The 25,486-nt window shown below is 40.7% G+C and overlaps 1 protein-coding gene across 1 annotated transcript in view; it reads right to left on the reverse strand.

Moving 5' to 3' along the window:
- The window catches only part of SPTLC3 (serine palmitoyltransferase long chain base subunit 3), a 131,293-nt gene extending 110,961 nt beyond the window's left edge, over nucleotides 1-20,332 (reverse strand). Inside the window, exon 1 of the mRNA XM_079783757.1 lies at nucleotides 19,943-20,332. Coding sequence (XP_079639883.1) covers nucleotides 19,943-20,056 — 114 coding nt within the window. The 5' untranslated portion in view covers nucleotides 20,057-20,332. The remainder of the gene's footprint in view (nucleotides 1-19,942) is intronic.
- Nucleotides 20,333-25,486: the final 5,154 nt, after the last annotated feature.

Here is a 25,486-nt window from a genome sequence, read left to right on the forward strand (position 1 = left end):
TATAGAGCCTTGGCCAATGCTTACACATAGGGAGAAATGGGAGAATGGGGGTCCAGTAGGAAAGAGCAAGTATGAGAGATGAGGGAGAAATGGGAGGTTAAAGAGGACAGAGTGGTGGGGGTTGAGATACTGACCTTGAGAAAGGTCATTGTATATGGGGACTCAGACAAGAAAACTTGAGCAAGTGATGCTAAACCCCTTCTTTACAGCATACACAAAAATTAACTCAAAATAGATCATAGACCTCAGTGTGAAAGCTAAAACCGTAAAACTCTCATAGGAAAGTATAGGAGTAAATGTTTCCGACCTTAAGTTAGGCAAAACCTTCTCAGATATGATACCAAAAGCACAAATGACAAAACAGATAAGTTGTATTTCATTCAACTTAGAAGTTTTTGTGCTTCAAAGGATATTATTAAGAAAGTGAAAAAACAACTGACAGTATTAGAGAAAATATTTGCAAATCATCTATCTGATAAGGGTTTAGTATTGAGTATATAAAAAAAGAACACGCAGTTCAATAATAAAAAACAATCCAATTAAAATATAGGCAAAGAATCCAACTATGTATCAATGGCCAAGATATACACATGAACACACACACACACACACACACACACACACACACGTATCAATGGCCAAGATATACACATGAACACACACACACACACACACACAATTACCCTTAATGGTAGGTAAAATTTAAAGCAGTTCTTTCCTCAGTAAAATCCTCCACTTTCACTCTAAAATGTTTCAGTGTCTTATTGCTTTCAAAGTTACCATTTATTTACCTTCTAAAATACTTTGGAATGTCATTAGATAATGGTTGAAGCCATACAAATAGTGCCACACCAAAGCTCATGGAAGTGAAGTGATACAAGAATGATGAGAGTACATCGTTCTACCTTATTTGAAAGGGTATTTAATGTCTTAAAATTGTCCAGGGATTTTATAAAATGAGTGTTTTAACACCATCCTTATGTCATGCTCTATGAAACTCAGATATTTCTCTCCTGATGTAATTAATCATTAACCTATGGGCAGACACTAGAATATGATGTTCCACCTGATACACTCCAGGTGGAAACCTCCTACCTAGGAGATTCCAGTAGGATAGCTGGAGTAGAATAAACTGAGTGGCTCAGCCAACTCAAGTTGTTCAGACTGCTGAGATGACTAATACATGACTTCAATTAAAATTTATGTTTGTAATATTGCCTTAAAAGTCCAGCATCACGTCTACCTAAAATATTTTTTGGTGTTCTGTTATTCCTATTTCAACACTAAACCAAGCCTCATTGTTTGCCTGTGTTAGCAAATGCTCTGCTGGGAAACAGGATGTTCTCAGATAGACTACAGCTGACAAATGGTATCAGAGAGACGTTCAGGGTACTGTGGGAACTGGGAGGAAGATGCATTTAGCACTAGATGGAAGACATAGGGAGCTTTCATGAATGAGAAGACAGTTGACCAAAGGCGGGAATTATGAAGGATAAGGGCAGTAGGAATGCATAGAAAGAAAGATCGCCAAGATAGACTCAGAGCATCCAAGGAGATGTTCATCAACCTTTCTCTTGGACCACTGCAATCATTTCCTGGATGGTCTCTTTACTCCATCCGGACTCCCCAAATCTGAAGTTGCTAAATAGCTTTATCTCTAGCTCTAACATCCATAATTTATAACAGCTTTCCCAGTGCTTCCTAGAGATGGTCACCAACAAAAGGGTCTTGGAAAGGCTACCTAGCTCTGCACCTCTTGGGTGTTCTTCACAGTGTGCATGATCTACAACAGTGGTTGGCAAACTCATTAGTCAACAGAGCCAAATATCAACAGTACAACGATTAAATTTCTTTTGAGAGCCAAATTTTTTAAACTTAAACTTCTTCTAACACCACTTCTTCAAAATAGACTCTCCCAGGCCTTGGTATTTTGTAGAAGAGCCACACTCAAGGGGCCAAAGAGCCGCATGTGGCTCGCGAGCCGCAGTTTGCCGACCACGGATCTAGAATGTGAGAGCCAGGGGAGATATCTTTCTTGTTCATCACTGTATCTCCATGTCAACACACAGCTTCCAATGGTAGGTTCTGAATAAGTATTTGTGATTGACTCAGCTTATTGAATGTTATTAAAATGCTGAAGTGAAATTCCACATAACTTTGGGAACCCAGAACATGTATCAAATGTATCTATCACCTTTCATATAAACTTACCTATGCCATGACTAAACTCTATTTTGGAAGTGTTGGTTTTCAGCATAAAGTTACTTATATTATTTGCCTGCCTAATATTCACTGTTTGAGACCCAGCACTGGCTTTACGTTCTAAAAAATCCAGGCTAGATGTTCTCACTGCACAACACTGTCATTACACTGACCACATTGTATTACAATGATATTTTAAAAAGACAAGTCATTTGGTAAAAGGACAGAAAATAAAGGATCACTTGCAGAAATAATAGCTTTCATTATCTCTCACACAGCCCTTTCAAGTATTTTAACCCTGTTGTCCAGTGTCGCAAAGACTGGCTGTTATTCAAACCCATTTTCCTTCCCTCTTTCTCTCAGATGGACTACATTTCCCATAAACCTAGCAGACAGATGTGGTCAAGTTACTGAGTTCTACCAATGTGAAAGGGGTAGAAGAGAAATGTGCCATGTCCATGCCTGGCCCATAAAAGCCTCTCTCATGATCCATCACTTTCTCTCTTTCCCCTGTTGCCATCTGAATGTTCATGGCCAAGGTGACCTTGGAAGCCACATATGAAGGATTGCAGAGCTACTGTTAGTCTAGTTCCCTGAATAACTGTGTGGAGCACCTCCCCCTTCAACTTCCTATCACTGCCAATTAGACTTAATATGAGTGAGAAATAAACTTCTATTTGGTGCCTTTTTTATTATGACATCTGGTATTACTTTAATGAGTACATATTATAGGAATTTTGTTAAAATACTTTTATTTCTAACCCTCACTTAGATGCATTTGAAAGAAATCTGGGAACCATGTTACCTTCCCAAGGCAATGAATCAGGACATGTCTGGACTGACCAAAATTCAAATTTATATCTGGGGAAACTTATGCCAGAAAATTAACTAAATCAAAGGTTAAATTCTTGAATTACTGAGCATCTTTGCATGTTAGGCAGTGCCAATGGGAAAAAAGCATATTACAAGATTTAAGTTTTAGTGACCACATAAGTCAGAGAGAAAGAGAGAAAGCAAGAAAGTGAGAGAGCAAACAAGAGAGAGAAACATGGAACTGTAGGGGGACTTGGTCTTTTTTTAAAATATATATACTTTATTGATTTTTTACAGAGAGGAAAAGAGAGGGACTGAGAGGAACATCGATGAGAGAGAAACATCGGTCAGCTGCCTCCTGCACACCTCCCACTGGGGATGTGCCCGCAACCAAGGTACATGCCCATGACTGGAATCGAACTTGGGACCTTTCAGTCCGCAGGCCGACACTCTATCCACTGAGCCAAACCAGTTAGGGCGAGGGGGGGACTTGTTCTTTATATATCAGCTGCTCCAACTCTTTCTATCAGTAAGCAAGTTCAGTTCCGGAGAGGTTAAGTTAGTTTCCAACTGTCTTGGCTTTTCTCTTCACCACCTGACAAATTAACTAGTAAGTCAGAACAGCCCACGAAGAGAGCCATAGGCTTCCACAGGACACACCCACCCTGAGAAGTGAAGGATTCACAGAAAGGGCAAATTTGCTTGAAGGGGTCTAAACAGAGTCCCCAGCAGAGTGTCAAGGACTATCTGCTGTAGAAATGAATGAATGAACCAACGAATGAGAGAGAGAGAAACCCCAAAATTGGGAAAGGTTGGGAGAGGAGGTGAGGACCTTCTAGGCCAGAAGGACCAACATAGGCACTTGTTAGTGGGATAAAACAAGAGGAACGGAACCTTACATGGACCTCTGGCTGGACCTCATGTGTTACCTACTTGGGGATGAGATGTATAAAGCCCACTGTACTGAAATAGGCCCTCTGTGGCAGGGTAAGCCAGACGTTCTGTTTCAGATAGCGGTGAAAGAACAGTGTGCCTTTTTTGGGATGCCCCCTTACCAGAACTGCTGGAGAAATGCAGAATAGAAAGATTTGTAGGATCCTCAGATTCTACCTGGGTTGACAATGAGGGTGGAGGCTCTAAAGTCAATTAGACATAATTTAACTCTGGAACAAAGTGGCTGACTCACCACCCTGCAGCGATTGCATTATTCTGATCTTATTTGCAATCAGCTGACTCACATGAGGATCACAGAGCTTTTATTAAGTTATCCTGATAAATGAGAGAAAACAATGCACCAGGGGTTTAATATCACTGAGAATAGCTTCCACCTACTATCTCCCTGATCAGTTATAATGTGGCCTGTGAAAACAGTGCTTATTTCCGAGGTGCTCAAAGCTTTTGTGGCTATGATCTTATTTATTTAGGTAATATTCCTAAGAGGTAGGTGGTGAATAGCTGTAATAGAATTAAAATTACCTTCACTTAATAAAAGAGACATAGGGCATTAAGCAACTTCCCCAAGATTATAAAGCGGGAAAAGGCAGGACTAAGTTGAATTTCTCAACTCCACAGCACCACAGCTAAAGCAGGAAGGCCTGAAGTTAGGTCTCTGAAACATGACAGATTGGAACATATTTCAGAAATCAAAAAGCCAGGGGCTGAATCTTTCTCCTTTCCAGGTGGGTATTGGTGGAGACAAACACTTCATGGGAAGGTTGACTACCATGTGCATGGACCTGTGCTGGGCCCTGGAAGGAGCATTCGGGTAGTCTCTCTTGTAGCTCCCATCCTCATGGAGTTCACAGGATAATGAGGAGATAAAATGTGTTTGCAAAAATATAACATTTTGGGACTAAACAGCAAGAAGTATCCAGTGGCAATATCTAATCAAGTGGATCACAGTGGTAAAAAAACAAACAAGAAGTTTGGTAAGTCATTCCATATGTATACATTTGTTCATTCATACAACAAACACATCTTGAACACTTACTCCGTGCCAGTGGCTGTGCTAGGTCCAGGTGACACAGTGGTGACTAAGAGGGACACAGCTCCTGTCCTCATGACAATCATGAGCTATATGTACACTATTCAATACAGTAATCACTAGCCACACATGGCCTTTATCTTTAAACTTAAATAATTGCAATTAAATGAATGTAGAGATTTAGATCCTCAATTACACTAGCTATATTTTAACTGTTTAATAACCATATAAGGCTGATGGCTATATTACTGGGACAGATATAGCATTTTCATCACCAAAGGAGGTTCTGTTGACTTAGGTCAGCAAATGGTGGTGCACAGGCCAGATCTTGCTCACCACCTACTTTGGTAAATAAAGTTTTATTGGAACACAGATGCGTCCTTTTGTTTATATATTGTCTATGGCTGCTTTCACACTATAATGGCAGAGTTAAATAATTGTGACAGAGGTTGTATAGCCCACAGGGCTAAAAATATTTACTATCTGCTCCTTTACAGATAAAGTTTGCCAAACCCTGGTCTAAATGGAAATACAGATGCAAACAAATACTTACAAAAAAGAAAGTGATGCACAAGTAAAGGTGCTGTGAAGTGGATAGCACAGAGATCTGACCTAATTCAGGAAAAGACAAAAGGCCTCCCTAAGGAAGATGGTACAGTAGTTCAAATGAGATTGGAATAATCTTAGGAGTTTACCAGGCACATTGTTCCCAGCAGCAGAAATAGCCTGAGGACCTGCGGGAAAGGGATGGGGTATGTGTGAGTTAGGGATAGTGAGGGGACAGGCGTGGCTGAATGTCAGTTTCAGGAAGGGACTCCCTTCATGTTGTCCATTGCTAGTACTCTAGTACCTAGAATGACATCTGATATGAAGTAGCTATCGACTACTACTAGTACATTCTTGATGAATAATTGAATAGGGTAGGAGGTTATACAGAGTTTATAAGCCAAGTTTTGGATTGCAGCCCTGATCCTAATAAGGGAAGCCACTGATGAGTTTTAAGCCAATGGTGGTTTAAAATTCTGATCAGATATGTGTTTTCAAAGGGCCTTTGCAAGGTTGTGTGGAGACTGTGTCTTCAGGAGCACCCTCACTCAATGTTTTACAGTGATTCATGGTTGTGTAGTTGGTGATTTTAAAGTCTCTACTATATCCATTGTAGAAGAAGATTTGATGAAGCTAATGTGTTCAGCTGATTTTGAAATTTTGAATCTACAACCAAAAATCACAAGGAAAGAGCCTCCTAAACTGCAAGAAAATGAAACAACATCAGAGGCATGTTTTGACAATACAGCTAATGACTCATAGGTGAGTTATAACAAGGGTGGGGTTCCTGGAAGCCCACAAAGTGTGGTTCTGAGTGTCACTTGGCTGATCTCAGTGGATTAAAGTTGGATTGCAAACAATCATTTTTCTCATAAAGTCAAATTGAAACTATTTCTGTTTGCACCTCAATGATCCTGAACCCCACCCAAAACTTCCTACTCCCTGAAGCTAGACCAAACAGTGCCTGCCATTCAACAACACAAAGAAACAGAAAGTTTTTCTACTCAGAAAGAGAGAAACTGGCTAAGGATTTGGTTGTTGTTCCTTCTTTGTGTTTATTAGGATTTTGCACATACCTATTCTTTTTTAAAAAAATCTATTTGTATTGACTTCAAAGAAGAGAGAGAGATAGAAACATCAATGATGAGGAAGAATCATTGATCGGGTGCCTCCTGCGTGCCCCACACTGGGGATAAAGCCCACAATCTGTGCATATGCCCTAATCAGGAATGAACCATGACCTTCTGGTTCATAGGTCGACGCTCAACCACTGAGCCAGGCTGCACATAACTATTCTTGCTTCTCTCCTTAGTCCTCCCTGCCTGCCACCCTGTAAAAGCACATACCTTTATGTATGTTATGAGCAGCCAAAGAGATTATAATGTGGTTTATCTTTTGCTTTCCTTTCAAAACAGAATGTGTCCATAAAGAAATAATATTTACCTGAATGTATACAAATTGCTGAAATTTATTGTTTTCATGGAAGATAGAGCATCATTTTATTTTCTATAAGAAGCTTTTGCTCCTTGGAAAACCAAGCATCCTGTCTCCAAACAACCTAGTCACATAACATTTTATTTCTTTGCTTCCAAAAAAATCTGAAAATATTCAGTCATAGTTATAATTAGCAGATTAATTTTTCTTATCATGTGGCACATAATGAAGAAAAAAAAGTAACTTCTCCCAGAGCAAGACTAATCTTGACTAGTTTTTATCTATACTTCTGAATCAACCAGCTTAGAGGATCCAAGCATTCTTTTAAGCCATCATAGTTTCTGACCCCTAAGTAATGGGGGTACAAGACTTGAGTCATTTGATTGGTATAATGATTGATACTACATTTAACAAAAAAAACACCCTGATGTTTGTGACCTATTCATTTCAGTCTTTGAATCATTTTCTCAGGTCAACATGTGTAGTACTTCTATCTGTTTCTGTCTACAGGTACCTGATTCAGTAGTCTTGCTAAGAACTGACCATGGGACACATGGTCCCTTACGGAAAATGCCAGTCCCTTTTGCATAAACTAACAAACCAATTCATGAGGTACATCAATTGTTGGTTTTACCCAGGTGTCCCAAGTTATTTGCAAGTGTTGGCAAAACATGGTAGTGCCAAGGGCTCCTTTATTTGTTTTTAGTTCTATAATGTGAAAGGGAGTGTTGTGTGAAGGTGCTAGAAACTGGCAGTGGACAGAGGTGTGTCTCGCCCTGGACTGGCCATTTTGAGATCTTGGAAAAGTGATGGCACCTATTTGAGTCTCATTGCCTATTAATTTCTCTGACAAGTTGTCCTAAGATATACAAAAAAAGGAAGCTCTGTACATGACTTTTATTTTGGGAAATAAAAAAGACGATGCCTTTAGATCTTACATGAAACAAATGCAATTTTGTGATATCAATTTTGAAATCGAGACTAAAGAATTTGCAACAGCAGATACCATGCTGAGTCTTCAATATGTGGTCCCTGGCTGTTTGCTTTAAGGGCTTGGAGGTTTCCAAAAACACTTCAACTTCTCGGAAAGGGCCTTGGTCTGGGTAACAGGAGACTAAGGGAGTATCCCAGTGGTGTGACTTTGAACGTAGTCACTTAGCTTTACTGAGCCTTATTTCTCCATGTGTAAGAAGATGGGATAGAGTGGAGTTGTAAGGACTTCTAAACCAAGTTCCCTTACTGCTAGCTGGATTACACTAAAGACCAAAAAGGAAAATAGCTCTTGATCTTTTGGAATTAAATGTGTACAACAGAAAAACTCTAGTGAGTTAGCCTTCCCTTGAGTCATTCCTTTACCTCACTTGATGTTAATTTGCATAGTATTCAGTTCTTTTGTCCAGAAATTAAACTCTCCAATGTTAAGTGAACAGTTTAATAATATCTTCCTGCAATCAAAACTATATTATGAAGTGCTTCCTAATAAGAACAATCAAAAGGTAGTGTAGGTAACAATTCATTGAATGGTATACTTCAGATTTGTGCATTTCATTAGATGTAAATTTTACCTCAAAAGAAGAAAAAAAATTTTAAACAAAAATTGAAGTCTAGTTAATGATATGCATATGGAAAAGTTTAAGAGTAAAGTGTATTGATTCTACAACTTTCTTTGAAATGCATAAATTCTATGAATTGATAAATGGAGAAAGGGATAGATAGATGGATAGACATGAGATAAAACAAATATAATAAAATATAGAATTTAGGTGGTAGGTATATGAGTACTCATTTAGAACTCTTTTAATTCTTCTGTAAGTTTGCAAATATTCACAATAAGATGTTTGAGGAGAGACTTGTTTTTTTTTTTGTTTTTTGTTTTTTGTTTTTTTAGTAATAAAGACACAGGCTCTGGGACCAGTCTGCTATACTAACTAAAAGTTTAAATCTTAAACAAATTTATCTAACTTTTGTATGCCTCATGCAAAATAAATGAAGATAGTAACAGTATCAAACACATAAGGATGTTGTAAAAATAAAAAGTTAGTATTTATAAAGTTCTTAATATGTAGTGTGATGAAAAGGTTTGTTAAATGAAATTAAAAAAACACCTCATAGCTCTGGCCTGTGTTGCCAGGTGGTTAGAGACTAGATCAGTGCACTGAGGGGTTTAATTCCCAGTCAAGGACATGTACTAGTACCTGGGTTGTGGGTTTGATTCCCATCCCGAGTCAGGGCACGTGCAGGAGACAACCAATCCATGTGTCTCTCTCACATCCATATTTCTCTCTCTCTCACTCTCTCTCCCTCTCCCTCCTCTCTCTAAAAATCATTGGAAAAAATATCCTCAGGTGAGGATTAACAACAAAAAAATTAACTCATATATAGAGTCATTGGTGGAAAAACAGATTGTACTGACTTTTCTTGAACATTCAACCCTGAGAATATATTATTTTATTAAAACCAGATGACAGGCTTGTATACTGAGGTATTAGTCATTTTCTCTCTAATCCAGGCATATTTATCTCCTGCTAAGAGGCAACAGAATCATCAGGATTTATCAATAATATTTAATTTATATTTTTATTTCCTTCAAAAAGGTTCACTTGCTTAAAGCATGTTCCCTGACCCCAGACCTGGAGTATACATAATATTTGGATATAAATTGTGCACTGTTTGTTGGATTATAAATTAGTGCAGTCACTATGTAAAACAGTATTGAGGTTTTACAAAAATTAAAAATAGAACTACCATATGACCCAGCAATTCCACTTCTGGGTATTTATCCCAAGAAAACAAAACACTAATTCAAAAATATATATGCACTCCTATGTTCATTCTAGCATTATTTACCATGGACAAGATATGGCAGCAAATTAGGTTTCTATTGATAGATGCATGGATGAAGAAGATGTGGTAACATATACAAGGAAATATTACTTGTTCATAAAATATAATTAAATACTGTCATTTGCAAAAACATGGATGGACCTAGAGGGCATTATGCTAAATTAAGTAAGTCAGAAAGAAAAAAACATGTAGCTGCTTGATCACACAAAATAATTCAGTGCTTTAATGATTTTTAAAAAGAGGGCAGTTAATGTTCTCCAACAAAGGTAAGGAAATCTGTGAATTAATTTATAAAATGTTATACTCTTTGAAGTCTACAAAGAAGCTTGTGTATCATGAGTGGGGCCTTTTTAGTCTTTTTTAAAATTAAATTTATTGGTGTGACCTTGGTCAACATGATCATATAGAATTCAGGTGTGGGTTTCTATGTTACAAGATCTGTACATTGCACCACCCAAAGTTAAATCTTCTCCTGTCACCATATATTAGGACCCCATTCTGCCCCTACCCTTTTTAGTTTTGAAAGAACTAGGCTTGTGGATTGCAAATAGCAATTTGAATAGCAAACAAAACAAAACAAATGGAAGTTCTTACAAGCAATCCTATATAATAAAAGGCTAATATGCAAATAGACCAAATGGCAGATCAGCCGAACAACCAGTCACTATGACATGTGCTGACCACCATGGGGCGTGTGCGGAACATGGAGGGCATTGGACATGGTGGGATGGTGGAGCAGGTGAGTGGGGGCACCAGACCAAGGCAGGGCGCTGGTTGCTGTCATCGGGGCGAGCCTCTGGTGGTTACTGAAAATTCTTTGCTCCTATGCATCACAGTTCTACCCGGTGCTCACACCTGCTGCCAGTGTCCAGTGCCTGTCCTGATCACTCAGTGCCATCAGTGGGTATGAGTGGCGGCTGCCGGTCCTGATCACCCCTGAGGGCTTCTCCATATTCCCCTGCTCCTGAGGGGCAATCGGTACAGGAGCCACAGCTTGCACCCACTGCTGGTGCCAGCCCCAATCGCTCTGCGCCACCATCAGCAGGTGCGAGTGGGGCCTGTGTTGTCAGCGTGTGGATGTGGCAGCAGGAGCAGGGCTGCTGGCAGACAGAGGACTGGAGGCCATGGCTGGAGGGGCCGGGTGGGGGCACGGAGGATGGGCCGAGACCCACCTCTATCCCTACCACAGCCTCACAACCCATAGTTCCTTTCAAGGTGCACGAATTTGTGCACTGGGCCCCTAGTAGATTAATAAAAACAGATGGTCTTTATTCATTCCACAAATAGTATTCAGCACGGACTATATACAGGCTCTGGTCTAGGTGCTAGGGATTCAGTAGTGGATAAGATAGAAATCCCTGACAATGTGGGGCTCACATGCTAGACAGACAACAGATAGGAAATAAGTGTGTGTGTGTGTGTGTGTGTGTGTGTGTGTGTGTGTGTGTGTGGTGTTAAGTACTAAAGAAAATGAGCATGAAAGAGAGGCAAGAAGAGAGGAGGTTTGCTGTGTTAGATAAGTTCAAGATGACCTCTTACAGAGAAGATAACATTTGAATCAGGACTTGAAGGGAGGGAGGGCACAGGCACCTGGATATCTGGGAAGCACAAATGGGAGAGAAAGTGCTAATGTCCCAGGTGGACTGATGCATGGTTGCTTGCATTTGTGTGGCTGGAATCCATTGAGCATTGGGAAAAAGAAAAAGGGATATATCAGGGAGGACCAAGCCAGGGGGCCTTATGGCCATTGTGAGGGTTTTGGCAGTTGTTCTGAGTGAAATGGAAACCAGGGGAAGGTTTGGGACAGAAGAGTGACATCTTGATTTAATTTCACAAGAACATTTTGGCTGTTGTGTTGAGAACAGTCTTGCAGTCTTGCTGGTGGTGATGGTAGAGGGGTGGACAGGGATAGAAAAATGATATGGTGGTTTTAAAATCCTATATAGTGCCCTAACCGGTTTGGCTCAGTGGATAGAGCGTCAGCCTGCAGACTCAAGGGTCCCAGGTTCGATTCCGGTCAAGGGCATGTACCTTGGTTGCGGGCACATCCCCAGTAGGGGTTGTGCAGGAGGCAGCTGATTGATGTTTCTCTCTCATCGATGTTTCTAACTCTCTCTCCCTTCCTCTCTGTAAAAAATCAATAAAATATATATATTTTAAAAATCCTATATAGTAAAAATCCTAGGTGTCACGCCCTCATGTGACGCCCTTGCGCAATGTCATCACGAGATGGCCGCCAAAAGATGGCTGCATGCACAGCAGAGGTGGGGCCCAGCAGCCACTCCATGTGGTGAGGCCTGGGGGTCCCGCGGCTCTGCGCAGCATGGAGAAGGCTGGTCTCGGCATCTCCGCCACCTTGTGCAGAGGAGTTGGGTCCCAGCAGAGGAGGTGGGTCATGGCAGGGGAGAGCAGTTGTGGGCAATCAGGCTGGCAGGGGAGGGCAGTTGGGGGTGATCAGGTCAGCAGGGGAGCAGTTAGGCATCCATCAGGCCAGCAGGGGAGCAGTTAAGGGGCGATCAGGCAGGCAAGTAGGAGAGCGGTTAGGAGCCAGCGGTCCCAGATTGTGAGAGGAATGTCCAACTGCCAGTTTAGGCCCTATCTGGCAGGCCAGGTTGAAGGACTGCCCCCCCATGCATGAATTTCATGCACCAGGCCTCTAGTATGTTCATAAATTCTTTGAAACTCTTCCCACTATTCCCCTTGAATCTGGTGGGATTGTTTTTGACAGCTTCAACCTATAAAGCAGGGTGACAGTGAAGCTATCCTCTGAGGCCAGGTTATAAAAGGCCATGGGACTTTATTTACTAGAAAACTCTCTTCAAGTCCTCCCTGCTAGAGAGGACTCAGGTGGAAATTTAGTCCACAGTCCCAGCTTGTTCTGTTCTTCAGCCATCTCAGTCTGGATGGCAGGCATGGGAGTGAGGAAGCCACCTTGGAGGCAGAACTTCCTGACCCAGCTGTTCCAGGCTCAGGCCACTGAGCCATCCTAGCTGGGGCTCCAGATATCATGGGAACAGGGAGAAGCATTCCCCACTGTGTCTCTATCCGAACTTCTGACCAGCAGAATCCATGAGCATAATTAAATGTTTGTTGTTCAATGCCACTGTGTGTTGGGGTGGTTTGTGATGCAGCGATATATAACTGGGGCAGAGGAAGAAGAGATGAAGTTCCTGCAGCAATCCAGGTGAGAGAGCATGGTGGGTGAGAATAGAGTGGTTGCTGTGGGGAAGGTGAGTAATAGTCAGATTCTGGATACAATGTGAAGGTAGGATCATGAATTTTCTGACTAAATGTAGAATGAAAGAGAAAAGTCATGAGTGATGCTCAAGTTTTTGGTTTGAGCCACTGAAAGGATAGAGTTGTCATTTACTGAGATGGGGCAAACTGTAAGGGAATAAGATTTGGGAACAGAGAGAGGGAGTAGTTATCAGGAGCTATAAAGCTGGACATATAAAGTTGGAGATGTCACATATACATGGAGAGATGAGACAAGATCAGATGATCATGGTAGATATGCAGTTAGAAAAGAAAAAAAGGTACAAGGACTAAGCCTTGGGTCACTCTGCTATTTAAAAGTCAAGGAGATGAGAAGTTACCAGAAATCAAAACTGTGAAGGAATAGCTAGTAATATAGAAGTGTCATATTCTGAAATCCAAGAGAAGAAAGTGCTTTAAGAAAAAAGGAGTGATTACCTGTGTCAAATTCCGCTGACAGGTCAAATAAAATGAGAGCTGAGAAACTATCATTGAATGAGAAGAGTTGAGGGTTTAAGACAATAATTTATTGAGCACCTATTATATGCCAGGCATTGTACTGTACGCTATTATAATAGTGGAGAAAGAGATGGCTGCAGATTAATCTTAATAGATAACAGTTATCATTTATTAAATATCTACTCTATACTTGATAGTTATTAGGAGCCTTACATATGCTGTCTCATTTCATATTCACCATTGCCTTGTTAGATATGGATCAGAGACATAAGGTTACCTGTCCAATGTGACACAGCTAGTAAGGGGCAGAGCTGGGTCTCAAACCTAGTTCTATATGAATTCAAAGTGAGTGGTTCTTCCTAATATCATTTTCCCTTAAGTGGTTCCCTGGGAAATCCTGAGTGGTTCTGAGGTATGAAAAGTCACCAGGAAAGAAATATCTTTTTGGGAGTTCATTTTCACTCAAGGGTTTTAAGGGAGGACATAAAAATAATTTTATAAGAAAAAATATAAATGTATTATAGAGTAGAATGCAAAATTCTAATATAATTTTTTAAATAAATGAATGACACTTATTGTGTATATTGCTTGAGTCACTTTGGGTTTTGTGTGGTTTTCTCTCCTTGGTAAATCAATTTATGAATACCTTCCCATCTCCTCTGGAGAGGTTGACTTGCTGGTTTTTCTAGTTAGGTTGTGAGAGCAGATGTAGCCTAATTAATAAAGGCATTCCACAGCTGAGGCTCTTAACCAGGGTATCTGAGAAACTCAGGGAATATATGAATTCTCTACATGAAAATTTATGATTATGAACCCATTCATTTTTCTATAAAAACTATCTATCAGCTTCTCAAAGGATCCTTGACTTCAAATGGGTAAGGCCCACATGGAAGAGAAAGAACAATCAAGTATAACTTGTACTTAACAGAATAATTATGATTTGCACACAGCCTTTTTCTTGGGCAACTTTGAAGGCCCAGTCACACCGTATCTAGAGAACAACAGTGGTGACCAAGTGTTATGATGCATTGTCTAACAAAAGATTTCTGTGTCACTTCCTGTGAAGTCTATGACATTTTGATGAACACTTTGGTACCTAATATTTAAAATCAGAACTAGTCAGGGAAATCTAGTGTATGAAGTCTGTTATAATTGTTCCTCAAACTTGCACATTCCAGGATCAAGGGTTAATATAACAACTCAGGGAAATGAACTTATATTTCTATATTATCTACTAGAGGCCCAGTCCGTGAAATTTGTGCACTCAGAGAAGGAGAGGTCCCTCAGCCTGGCCCGTGCCCTCTTCACAGTCCGGGAGCCCCACAATTGATCACCCCAAAGAGGTAGGCCCCATCCACCCAATCAAGACTCCATGATAAATAGCCCCAAAGAGGTAGTCCCTGCCCACCCGCCACAGTACCCCCATGGGGAAGCCTGGGCCTCCCTCTTTGGGGCAATAGTGGAGCCCCCCGATTGATCTATCGTCCCACTGGCAGGTGGTCTGGGCCTCTCTCTTCAGGGAGATCATGGGGCGATGGCCAGGCCCCCAACCAATCGCATTGCACCCGCCTTAGCGGCCTGGCGCCAGCAGGTGTCATAGCGTGGCCGTCTGGATGGTTGGCCGCATGGTCATTCCGTTGTTCAGCTGTTGGGTCGATTTGCATATTATGCTTTTATTATTATAGATTGTTTTTTAAAGTATGAAGTAAATCTAAATTAAGAGGAGTCAAATTCCCTGAACCATTCTTCTTAAATGTGTACAAGAAAATAGCACTCTACTTATGACCTCTTATTTTTCTCACCCTATTTACCTATAGTTCAGAGATTACAGATTTGTGGCTGGAAGCAATATTTCCTTAAAATCTACACTATTTGAATTTTTAAAGGTTAGATGCCACTATTTAAAAATGAGGAGATTCTCTCTGCCTCCCACCTCATTTGGATTTCCAACTTCTTTTGAAAATCCTAAGATCTGTCAACATAGGACTTGTTCTGCTTCTTGGAGACAAAGAGCTTTGTTAGGTAAATACATTCTTACCATTTCCTACTGTTCCATACCAGACCCTGACACTCTCAGTCTCTGCTGTAATCAAATGGTCTTCAATGTGACAAAATTAATGAGTGGAGCAGGATTCAGATGGTACTGTGATGGATGGATAAAATAGAACTATTTTTAATACTTCTCTGAGTTATGCTTATAGTGTTTTGTTTATTCCACCCCCACCCCCAAATGTTTCACCTAAATTGTGAATTATCTGGCCAATATCTTGGTTTTTAATAGGATGGCAGCAGCTCCTTCTCACATTAATTTACAGGTTGGATATTTTAGAATTATAGTAAAACTATATTAGTTCAGACAAATTGGGACAAAGGTGACAACATTTAGTAGAAATATTAAATTCAGTGTATTTCAAAATAAATGTAGTAAATTCCTTGCAAGTATTTATTTAGGTTGACATCAATCCACCTCTAACAGTGTTTCCAAGAAAGGTTTTTTAAAGAAACTTTAGTAAATAGACAAAATTAATTTATAATTGGTAAATATTAAATATAATTAACACATGTATTGTAATTAAGAAAACTTCTTCACCTTAACACACACTTTCCTGAGCTAGCTGTTTATTCATAGGTAATAAATTGCAGGTTGCCACAGGTTGAATAATTACACTTCAGATTTGGCATCATTCAGATGATTGCACTTTTGCATTAGTGATATTTGAGTTCATTGTATTTGGCTAAACCAGTCAGACACTTATCTTAAGCATACAGTCCTTATGCCAAAACACAAAATAAATTGAAAGCAAATAGATGGCCACAACAAACTCTATCCTCAAAATGTAAATGCCAGACTAAAAATGGATATGATTCAGAGAAAGATAAAACCACATGATCTCACTCATTTGTGGAATATAGTGAACAACATAAACCAAGGAATAAAAATAGATCCAGAGACAGAGAATCATTGAACTGACAGTCAAATCTCAGAGGGAAAGCGGGGATTTGGGAGTTAGAAATCAACCATAGGACTTATATGCATGCATATAAGCATTACCAATGGACACAGTCACTAGGGGGGTGAGAGCATGTGCTGGGGGGTGGGAGTAGCTGGAGAGAGGTCAATGGAGGGAAAAAAATGATATTGTAATAGCTATCTATGGACCAGGGGGGTTCCTTGAAACATTGGGGGGACCACTGGTAAAGTATATGATTGTCTAACCACTATGTTGTGCATCTGAAACTAATACAGAATAATATTGAATGTGAACTATAATGGGGGAAAAAGATGGAAAATTGTATGTTATATTTTTCATCATAACAAAAAATACAAACAAATGAAAATGCACACAAATTGGAAAGGAAAATAAATAAATAAATAAATAAAATGGATATGATGAGATTGCAGAATGAAATTTCTAGATATTTAAAAACAAGAATACCCATATGTTCATTTATTTATTGTTGCTTAACAAACCACCGCCACACTTAAAACAGCAATCATTTATTTGCTCAGGAATCTGTAATATGAGCAGGACTCAGCAGGGACAACTTATCTATATATTCCATGAGGTATCAATTGGAGCTGATAGATCCCAAGCTGAAGGATCCATTTCTAAGATAGCTGACTTATACAGTTTACAAATTGGTGCTGCATCACAGCTAGTGGCACAGCAAGGATACTTGGTTTCGCTCTACTTGGGCTTCTCCTCCAGGCTACTTGGGCTTCCTTCAAACATGGTTGCTAGGTTTTAAGAGTGAATGTTTTAGGAGGATTGGGTTCGAACTAACAGGATTCTTTCAACTTTAGTCTCAGAAGTCTCAGATAATGCCTTCTATCACATTCCATAGGACAAGTAAGTAAGACATTAGGTCCAACACACATTGAAGGGGAGTAAAATAGATTTTACCTTTCAATGGAAAACATATCAAATCATTTGCAAGTATCATTTACCTACTGCACTGCATATCTAAGATATCACTATTATCAGGAAATGCTGCGCTAAGTGAACTGCCTATTCAGGGTGACCATATACTGTGGAAGAAAGCTTCTGAAAGGCAGATTAACTGGAGAGCTCCATCTGGGGCTCAGTATAAATCCATATGACTTGGGGTTACATGGAGTTGGTTTTCTTAAAGAATGGGTGGAGGCCTGTACATGGATGCAGTGTGTCTGTGAATGGACAATGTTGCATATTGAAGGCTCTGGTATGTGACAGTTTGGTGTCATTTGCATTAATAAGCTCAAATTAACAACAGTAAAAACACGCACGCAAAACATGATACCTTTAACTCACACTTTCTCTGCCCTTTAGGGCTGAGTTTAGTTCGCCCCTTCTCTGTGGAAGTAGGTACAGATCTCACTCCTACTAATATCTTGTATTTAGAGAAGCAGCAAAGAAATACAAAGTTGGGTTTTAGAAATGGGAAAACCAGGTTCCCAAACTGGTTTTGATGCTTCTGCTGATGACTTTGGTTAACTTACTAAAGCTTTGTCTCCTCACCTCTAAAATGGGTCTGATAGTAATTGTATCTACCCTGTAGGAATGTGTGAGATGATGAATGCAAAGTCGTTAGAATGTCTGGCACTTAGAAAGAATGCAGTACATGTTAGAGATTATACAATACATAATTATTATTTTCTTGGTTACATCCCAAGGTTTTTCACTAGAGGCCAATGTGTTAGGAGTTAGAGCATGGTATTCTTGAATATTTGGGGTCACAATGAAAGCATCATCCCTTTCCTTTTCTCAAATGTTATTGGTATCTTAGTCAACCTTAAAATAGGGGTTTTGGGGCCTTTAGTGGGAAGTGCATACTACCATAGAGTCCTGATACCAAAAAGAAGTTGGAGGGGAGAGGTTAAGGGGAGAAAAAGGAGACATATGTAATACTTTAAACAATGAAGAATTTAAATTTTTTTAAAAAAAGAAGTTGGGCTAAGGTGGATGGTTTGGAGTTTATGCTCCAGTTTTCTTATAGATAGGTGATCTTAGGAAGTTATGTTCTCAGAGCCTCAATTTCCTCATCTATACAGACATGGCTAATAGTATTCATCTAACAGTATTGTTATGAGAATCAAATGAGGCAAAAGGAACTGGCATGAAGCAGCTACCAACAATGCTATTGATTCGCACTACTTCTCATCTGGGAGAGGCCAGGCCTGAGATTTTCATTAGACACTTCTAAGGCTAGGGTGATGCCTTTTGTTAAGAGGGGACCACAGCATACTCACATTCAGCCATGCTCCAGAGTACCCCCCTTCCCCATCACCCCTTCACCTCTTCCAACTGGACGCGCAGATTTAATGTACTGAGTGATGGACTGGCTCCCAGCAAGCCCAACCTGTCCTGTGATCTTACGACAGTCTGACCTTTCCCCTGGGTGGATGCTGGTTCTCCGGGGATGGATGAGTGATAAAGCACTGTACAGGTTCCCTGCCCAGCTTCTCATTTCCCAACAGTGAGGCTACCTGTCTGGCTATGCTAATTTGCTTCGGAGGCAGGTGAGCTCACCCCTGCTCCTCCTCAGAGCAGTGAGGCAGGGCAACATGTGGGAAGTGGGGAGCTGCCTTTTTACAAGTACCTCACAGAGCCCAGCCCCCTCTTGGAATAAGCTGACAATATTTCTCTAGTTCCTTCTCCTCCTCCTCTGCCTCCTCTTCAGTTCATCTCCATCAAACATTGTATTACAGCAAGAGCCAAAATATGTTTCCAATGGGAAAACAAAAGGCTGTTTGGTTCCGTGTGCCGCATGTAACAATAAGCCACACTCTCTGAAGTGTCTTCCAAAGGAATGCTGTGATGGCAAGTTTCAAAGAAAGGCTCTGGCCCCAAATCAAACTGTAAGCTGTGACAATGTCCCACTAAATACCATAAATAATTCATCTTTCACCCGGAGAATAAGCTGGGTTAAAGGTACTGAGTGGTGGACTGGGAACATTTTTGGTGTACAGGGGAAAATGCCATCCACACCACCTAATCTCGGCAACTTTTAGTTTACTTCCACTACCTCAGTTTTTTTAAAAAAAATGTTTTATGAAGCCTGGTGAATGTAGCCTGTCCTGATTTCCTGATGGACTGAAATGTAGCTGAAAGTTTGAGCCTTCACAAGTCTGCCCCTGAAATGTGTGAGAGGAAATAAAAGTCTAGTAGGTATGTTTGTATTTTCAGGCTTTAAAAAGCTCTTGGGACTATGTATGCCCGCCCTCTCTTGTCTAGAGAAGACATTCTCTCCTTACCCCACACCTAAGCTGTTCAGTAGCCAAGCACTTGAAATTAGCTGAAGGGCAGAATCAAAACACCTAACACCTCCTAAGAGGGACTTTCAGTTAGGACTGCTTCAAACAGCCTTACAAAGAAATAGTCACAGGTCCTGGCCATTCCAAGCCGGGCAGGGATCCCCTCTTACCTGGACTTTCTTCACGAGGCCATTCTTTGTGCAGTTTCCATTCTGTGAGCAGTCCTGTTTCTTGTGACTGTGAAGATTCCCATTGCAGACAGCGCCTCCTCCAGAATTGGCCATTTGTGGCAAAGGATGGAAGCCAGCAGGTTTTCCTCCGGGGGTTCTTGGCAAGCTTCAGGGTCGAAGTTGGGGAGGGGATGGCATACAGCACGTCGGGCTGAGCCTTTGGAGGAATCCTACCAATCCGGCTTTTCCAGAAGAAGAGCAACAGTATCTTTGGGGCAGATGTTTGAAACTAAAAACATACGGGTTACCTTCCCACTCCTCAACTCAGAATGGGGCTTCCCCTGCCACAAACTAGCTCCTGAAACTACAGAGGCGATTGCCCATGTTGGCTCCTCTTGTGGACTGAGGAAATCAGGAGACTGCAAAACCCAGTGGCAAACTGCGAGGGGGCGGGCTGGGAGGAGGAAATCTTTTAAAGACATACACACACACACACACACACACACACACACACACACACACCCCACTCAAGTGGAGTCTTCTACCTGCATACAATCACTTCTGAATGGAGGGCTATCCCCCACCTTTCCCTCTGGCATCTAATTACATTTTTGTTTTTTGTGGGGTTTTTTTTCAGTTGTAAATCAAGTTCAAAGTCAACATTTCTTTTTGCTGTAAAATAACACTCAGAAGTGATTGCCAGGAGCTGGAGGAAGAGAGAATAGGAAGTTACCGGTTACTGGGCACAGAGTTTGAGCTGGAGACAGAAAGAGTTTTGGCAATAGATGGTGGTAATGGTTGCATAGCAATGTGAATGTACTTAATGCCACTGAACTGTACACTTTAAAATAGTTAAAATGGTAAATTTTATGTGATGACTATTTTACCATAATACAAAAATGGCAACACAAAAAATTCAGAACCCACCTAATGTTAAAACCAATGATATAATGAAAGGTACTAACTCATCAAGAATTCCTGTAAGACAGAGGTCCAGAGGACAGAATGTTTGGTGTTTTTTGTTTTGTTTGTTTGCTTTAAAAAAAATTTTTTTTTTATCATGGCTGCATTACCTTTACCATGTGACCTTAGAGAGGTCTTATTTTTTTTTTCTCTTTCTGTCTCACTTTCTCCACCTATAAAATGAGATAAAACATTTTTGTGGGCTAATGCCTGGTGGGGTGGTAGGAAAAAAAACACACACACTAGTTTGGCTTTGTTATGGACACGGGTGTTGTGAGGCAGATGGAGTCGCAAACACTTCTGGTTTACTTATTAACTCTTAATCTCTCAATGCAGCGGTCACCGGAGCTCTGTGCTCTTCTATCAAGTGGCATTGCACAGATATGGTGTGTTGGATGGTGTTAATCATTTAAAGCCTGGTAAGTCCTTCCAAGTCCACTTGCATTGTTCTCCTGAATCCTGTTCTTCTCTTCTTCTTCTTCTTCTTCTTCTTCTTCTTCTTCTTCTTCTTCTTCTTCTTCTCCTCCTCCTCCTCCTCCTCCTCCTCCTCCTCTCCTCTCCTCTCCTCCTCCTCCTCCTCCTCCTCCTTCTCCTCTTCCTCCTTCTTCAGAGTGTTTATTGATTTTTTTAGAAAGAAAGAAAGGGAGAGGGAGTGAGAGAGTGACACATAGATAGGCTGCCTCCTGCATGCCCCCTACCAGGAATCAAGTCTGCAGCCTGGGCATGTGCCCTGATGAGGAATCAAGCTGGCAACTTTTCCATGTTCAGGTGGCATGAGAGGACACCCACCCAAGCAAGCCACACTGGCCAGGGCTTGAATCAAGGTTTCTTTACCATCACACACTTAGCATAGAAACCAATTTATTGGGTCAATGAACCAAAACAGAGAAAACAAAAACAAAAGGACAGGAATGGCCCCTGTTGTCAAAGCCTAATTTCCTGGTCCTCCGCTTTGCATAGGGTTCGCTTCCCCTCCAGAAAGAGGTGGCTGATGGAGGTGGTGATCATGCTTTTCCTAACTATGATTTGCATGTGAGGGGTGCTGTGTTTTCCATCCCCTGGAGAGCTGAAGGAATAAGAATTTGGGCCAAATCATGGGATGCAGTTAATACCAAGTAAATTCCCTTTGTGTCTCAAGCTCAGAATTTTTATTGCATCTCTTCTACCCATTGTCATCAGAGCAGAACTAGCTTTTTTTTGGTCTTTCTCTTCCATGGCCATTACGCTGAGAGTTGGGAGCTAAACCTGTGTTGTTGGCTTCTTTTCTTCCAGATTTATGCAAAAGAGAGATGGTAAGAGAGGGCGCTGATAATGTTGGCCTGGCTGTCTCAGCTTACTTAGAAAGACAAGTTGAAGACACTGTTATTTTGACTGAACATTACTGACCTGAAGAAAAAAATAAATAAATAAGGATTTTGAGGTAAAACTAAATACTGAACATTAGATATTTCTATTCCCTTCCTTTTTTTTATTCTTTCTTTTTCTCTTCCCTCTTCTGATATTCCTTTTTATCCTACTTTCCCTCTTCCTGTTCTTTCCTTCTTTATTTTATTTTTATAAAGAGATAAAAAACATACACAGAAAAAACATCTCAAAAAACACTTTTTTTTTTCTAATCCCAATTTGTCAAGGTTAGATTGAGAAGTAAAATAGGAGGGCAACTTTGGGTGCTTACAGCCTGGTTCAGTATCTAGTTAAACAGTAATCTTACAAGCCCCATTCTAACTGACTTGGGAGGAGCTGCAAAGCCCACCCGAGGGGCCCTCCACAAGAAGATATATATATCAAAACCTCCCCACATTGTCAGTTCGGGCTTTGGATCAAAGTCCCCTGAACTAGCAGCGCTGCGCAATAAAGGTTTTACTTTCCTGATTCCTCTGGGTGCTGGCTGTCATTCTCTTGGGCCATTTGCCACAACAAGATCATCACACATAGACCTTCAGGAAATACATACCACGTATTCTCACTTTTGAAACTATTCTACTTGCCACATTGGGATATGTGAATTGCTGTGTGCACAAAATCATCTGAACACCCTAATCATTTGGCATAGATACAGAAGATATGCATAATCAATGGTGGCTTATTATTTCATATCATCTCCAGTGAAAGTAAGTGTAGAAGTCTGTTTCAGTGAGTGGTAGCTTTGTGTGTAAGAATATTAATTGCTTATAGTCTAAATGTATGTGTCCCCCTCAAAATTCATATGTTGAAATCCTAACTCCTTAGGAAATGCTATTAGGGGCGTGGGTTGTTGCAAGGAAATTAGGTCACAAAGGTGGAGCCCCATGATGGGATTAGTGCTCTTCTAAAAAAATTAGAGACCCCAGTGCACGAAATTCATGCACACTTGGGGGGTTCCCTCAGCCCTACCTGCACCCTCTCACAGTCCGGGAGTCCTCAGGGGATGTCCGACTGTCAGACATCCTTAGTGCTGCCCACCACTGCTGCCGCACTTGCCAGCTGTGAACCCGGCTTCTGGTGCACTGACCACCAAGGAGCAGCTCCTGCGTTGAGCATCTGCCCCCTGCTGGTCAGTGCGCATCATAGCGACCAGTCATTCCACAGTTCAGTTGATTTGCCTATTAGCCTTTTATTATATAGGATGCCCAAGTAGCTCCCTTGTCCTTTCAGCCGTGTGAGGTAACAGCAAAATGATGCCCCTCTAGGAAGGGGGTCCTCACCAGACATCAAATCTTCTGGTGCCTTTGATACAGAATTTTTGGATTGGAACCCAGATTCTTTGTCCGCTGGAGTTGAAGAATGAATCCACGGACAGAAGATGGTATAGCAAAGGTGGAGATTTATTGAAGAACAAGTACAGACTCCCACGTGGGGAGGGGGAAAGAGTCCCACAGAATGGACTTCCACGTGGGGAGGGAAAAAGGGTCCCACTGAGTTCCTTTTCCCTATGGCTTATAAAGGCTGCAGATCCTGGTGCCTTGATATCTCCTCTGATTGGTCACTATTCCCTTGGACTGGTTACTATAGTAACTCCTGGGTTCAAAGGTCAAACCTCACATGTCCCATGTGAGGTTCTCCCCCCCCCCTCCTTCCTTATTGTTTTCCTATTCCCTTTGGGCTTTCTTCTTCTCCTTCTGGATGAAGAGTTTCCTTATCTTTATTTTGTAAACGTAGACCTTTTGCTGTTCCCAGCTCCCTCATTCTATGGAAATGTACCTGTTGCAGATTTTCAGCTCCCCTATTCTATGGAAATATACCTTCTGCTGCTCTGCAGCCCTGTGCTCCCATGGTCCCCTTAATTTCCAAAATTCCCTAAAACCTGTGTTTTTTACTCCTAAAAATTTCTGTTTCACCTTGATTTTGGTCTTCTCAGTCTTCAGAACTATGAGGAATAAATTCTGTTGTTTATGAGCTATCCCGTTTATGGTACTTTGTTATATAACCAGAATAAGCTAAGACATTGATCAATAGTAAAACACAGACTACATATTGAGTATGGTTTTTGTGTCTCTGAATAACTAAATGTATTTCAGATCAACCATTAAACTCAACAAATGTTTGAATAACTATGCTATGCTAGGTTATTTGCTAGGCCCTTCATTACAACAATGAACAAGACACAGGCAGTCTTCACCCTCACAAAACTAGAAGTTCACAGCACCTGCATCTCTCCTTCCCAAGATCTTTCATTATGGAAGGTAAAAATAAATCTGTCCTTTAGTGGATTAAGGACAAAGACCAAATTAGTTAACGATGGCCTTGTATTCCCTGAAAGTACTACCTTTTTTGTCCAGATGCCAGCTTCTAGGGGTAGGTAAGAAAAAGAAGCTCAGAGGCTTGGTACTGTGTTTTGAAAAAGCTTTGGGAACCACTGGGAGACGGAAAGTTGACAGAAAAGGGAGGAAATAAGCAAAATCAAAGGTAAAAATTATACAGTCTCTAGAAATCTATTGGGTGAATCAACCTTCACTTACATAATGGAAGGTAATGATGATGCAAAAACTAAAGTTCCAACAAGTTAAGTGACTTTTCTAAAGCCACAAGAATGTAGACCATGGATGTTAGGATTTCTGAGTCCAGAGCAGGTTCCTTTTCCCTAACACCATAATAAAGAAGAAACAACAGAACCTGCTACAATTTGGGATATTTCATTGAATTGGTCAAATAACAAATAAAAACAAATTATTTTGCCTTCCTGATTCATTAAAATCCTGTCATCTATTAAATAAGAGGCAAAGATCTAGCCACATCTCAATATCTGCTGGGATTTAATAGTCTGAGATTCCTCTACAGGGAAGTACTTAAATTTTCTAAAAATCAGTCTGGAAAATTCTCATAGAAGGCCAGATACCAACACTACAGATGTCAGATGTCAAGGTTTTTTCTTTCTTTCAGAACAAAAAACATGTTGTCAATGACTACTACCCCAAGGTCAGCAACAGTGTAACTTTTCTGCTTTTCTTCCAGGGAATAGTGTCCAGTCAAGTCCTTAGAGTAGCAATTATCTTCAGAATGCCCCCGAGCAAAAAACAGTGTTTCATCCTCCCTATGGATGTCCTAACTGTAACTCTTTCCTTATGAAACTTGACATCATTTTTTTTTAAAGTCCAGGATTCA

This window comes from Cnephaeus nilssonii, assembly GCF_951640355.1.
Source record: "Cnephaeus nilssonii genome assembly, chromosome: 11".
Taxonomy (NCBI): domain Eukaryota; kingdom Metazoa; phylum Chordata; class Mammalia; order Chiroptera; family Vespertilionidae; genus Cnephaeus; species Cnephaeus nilssonii.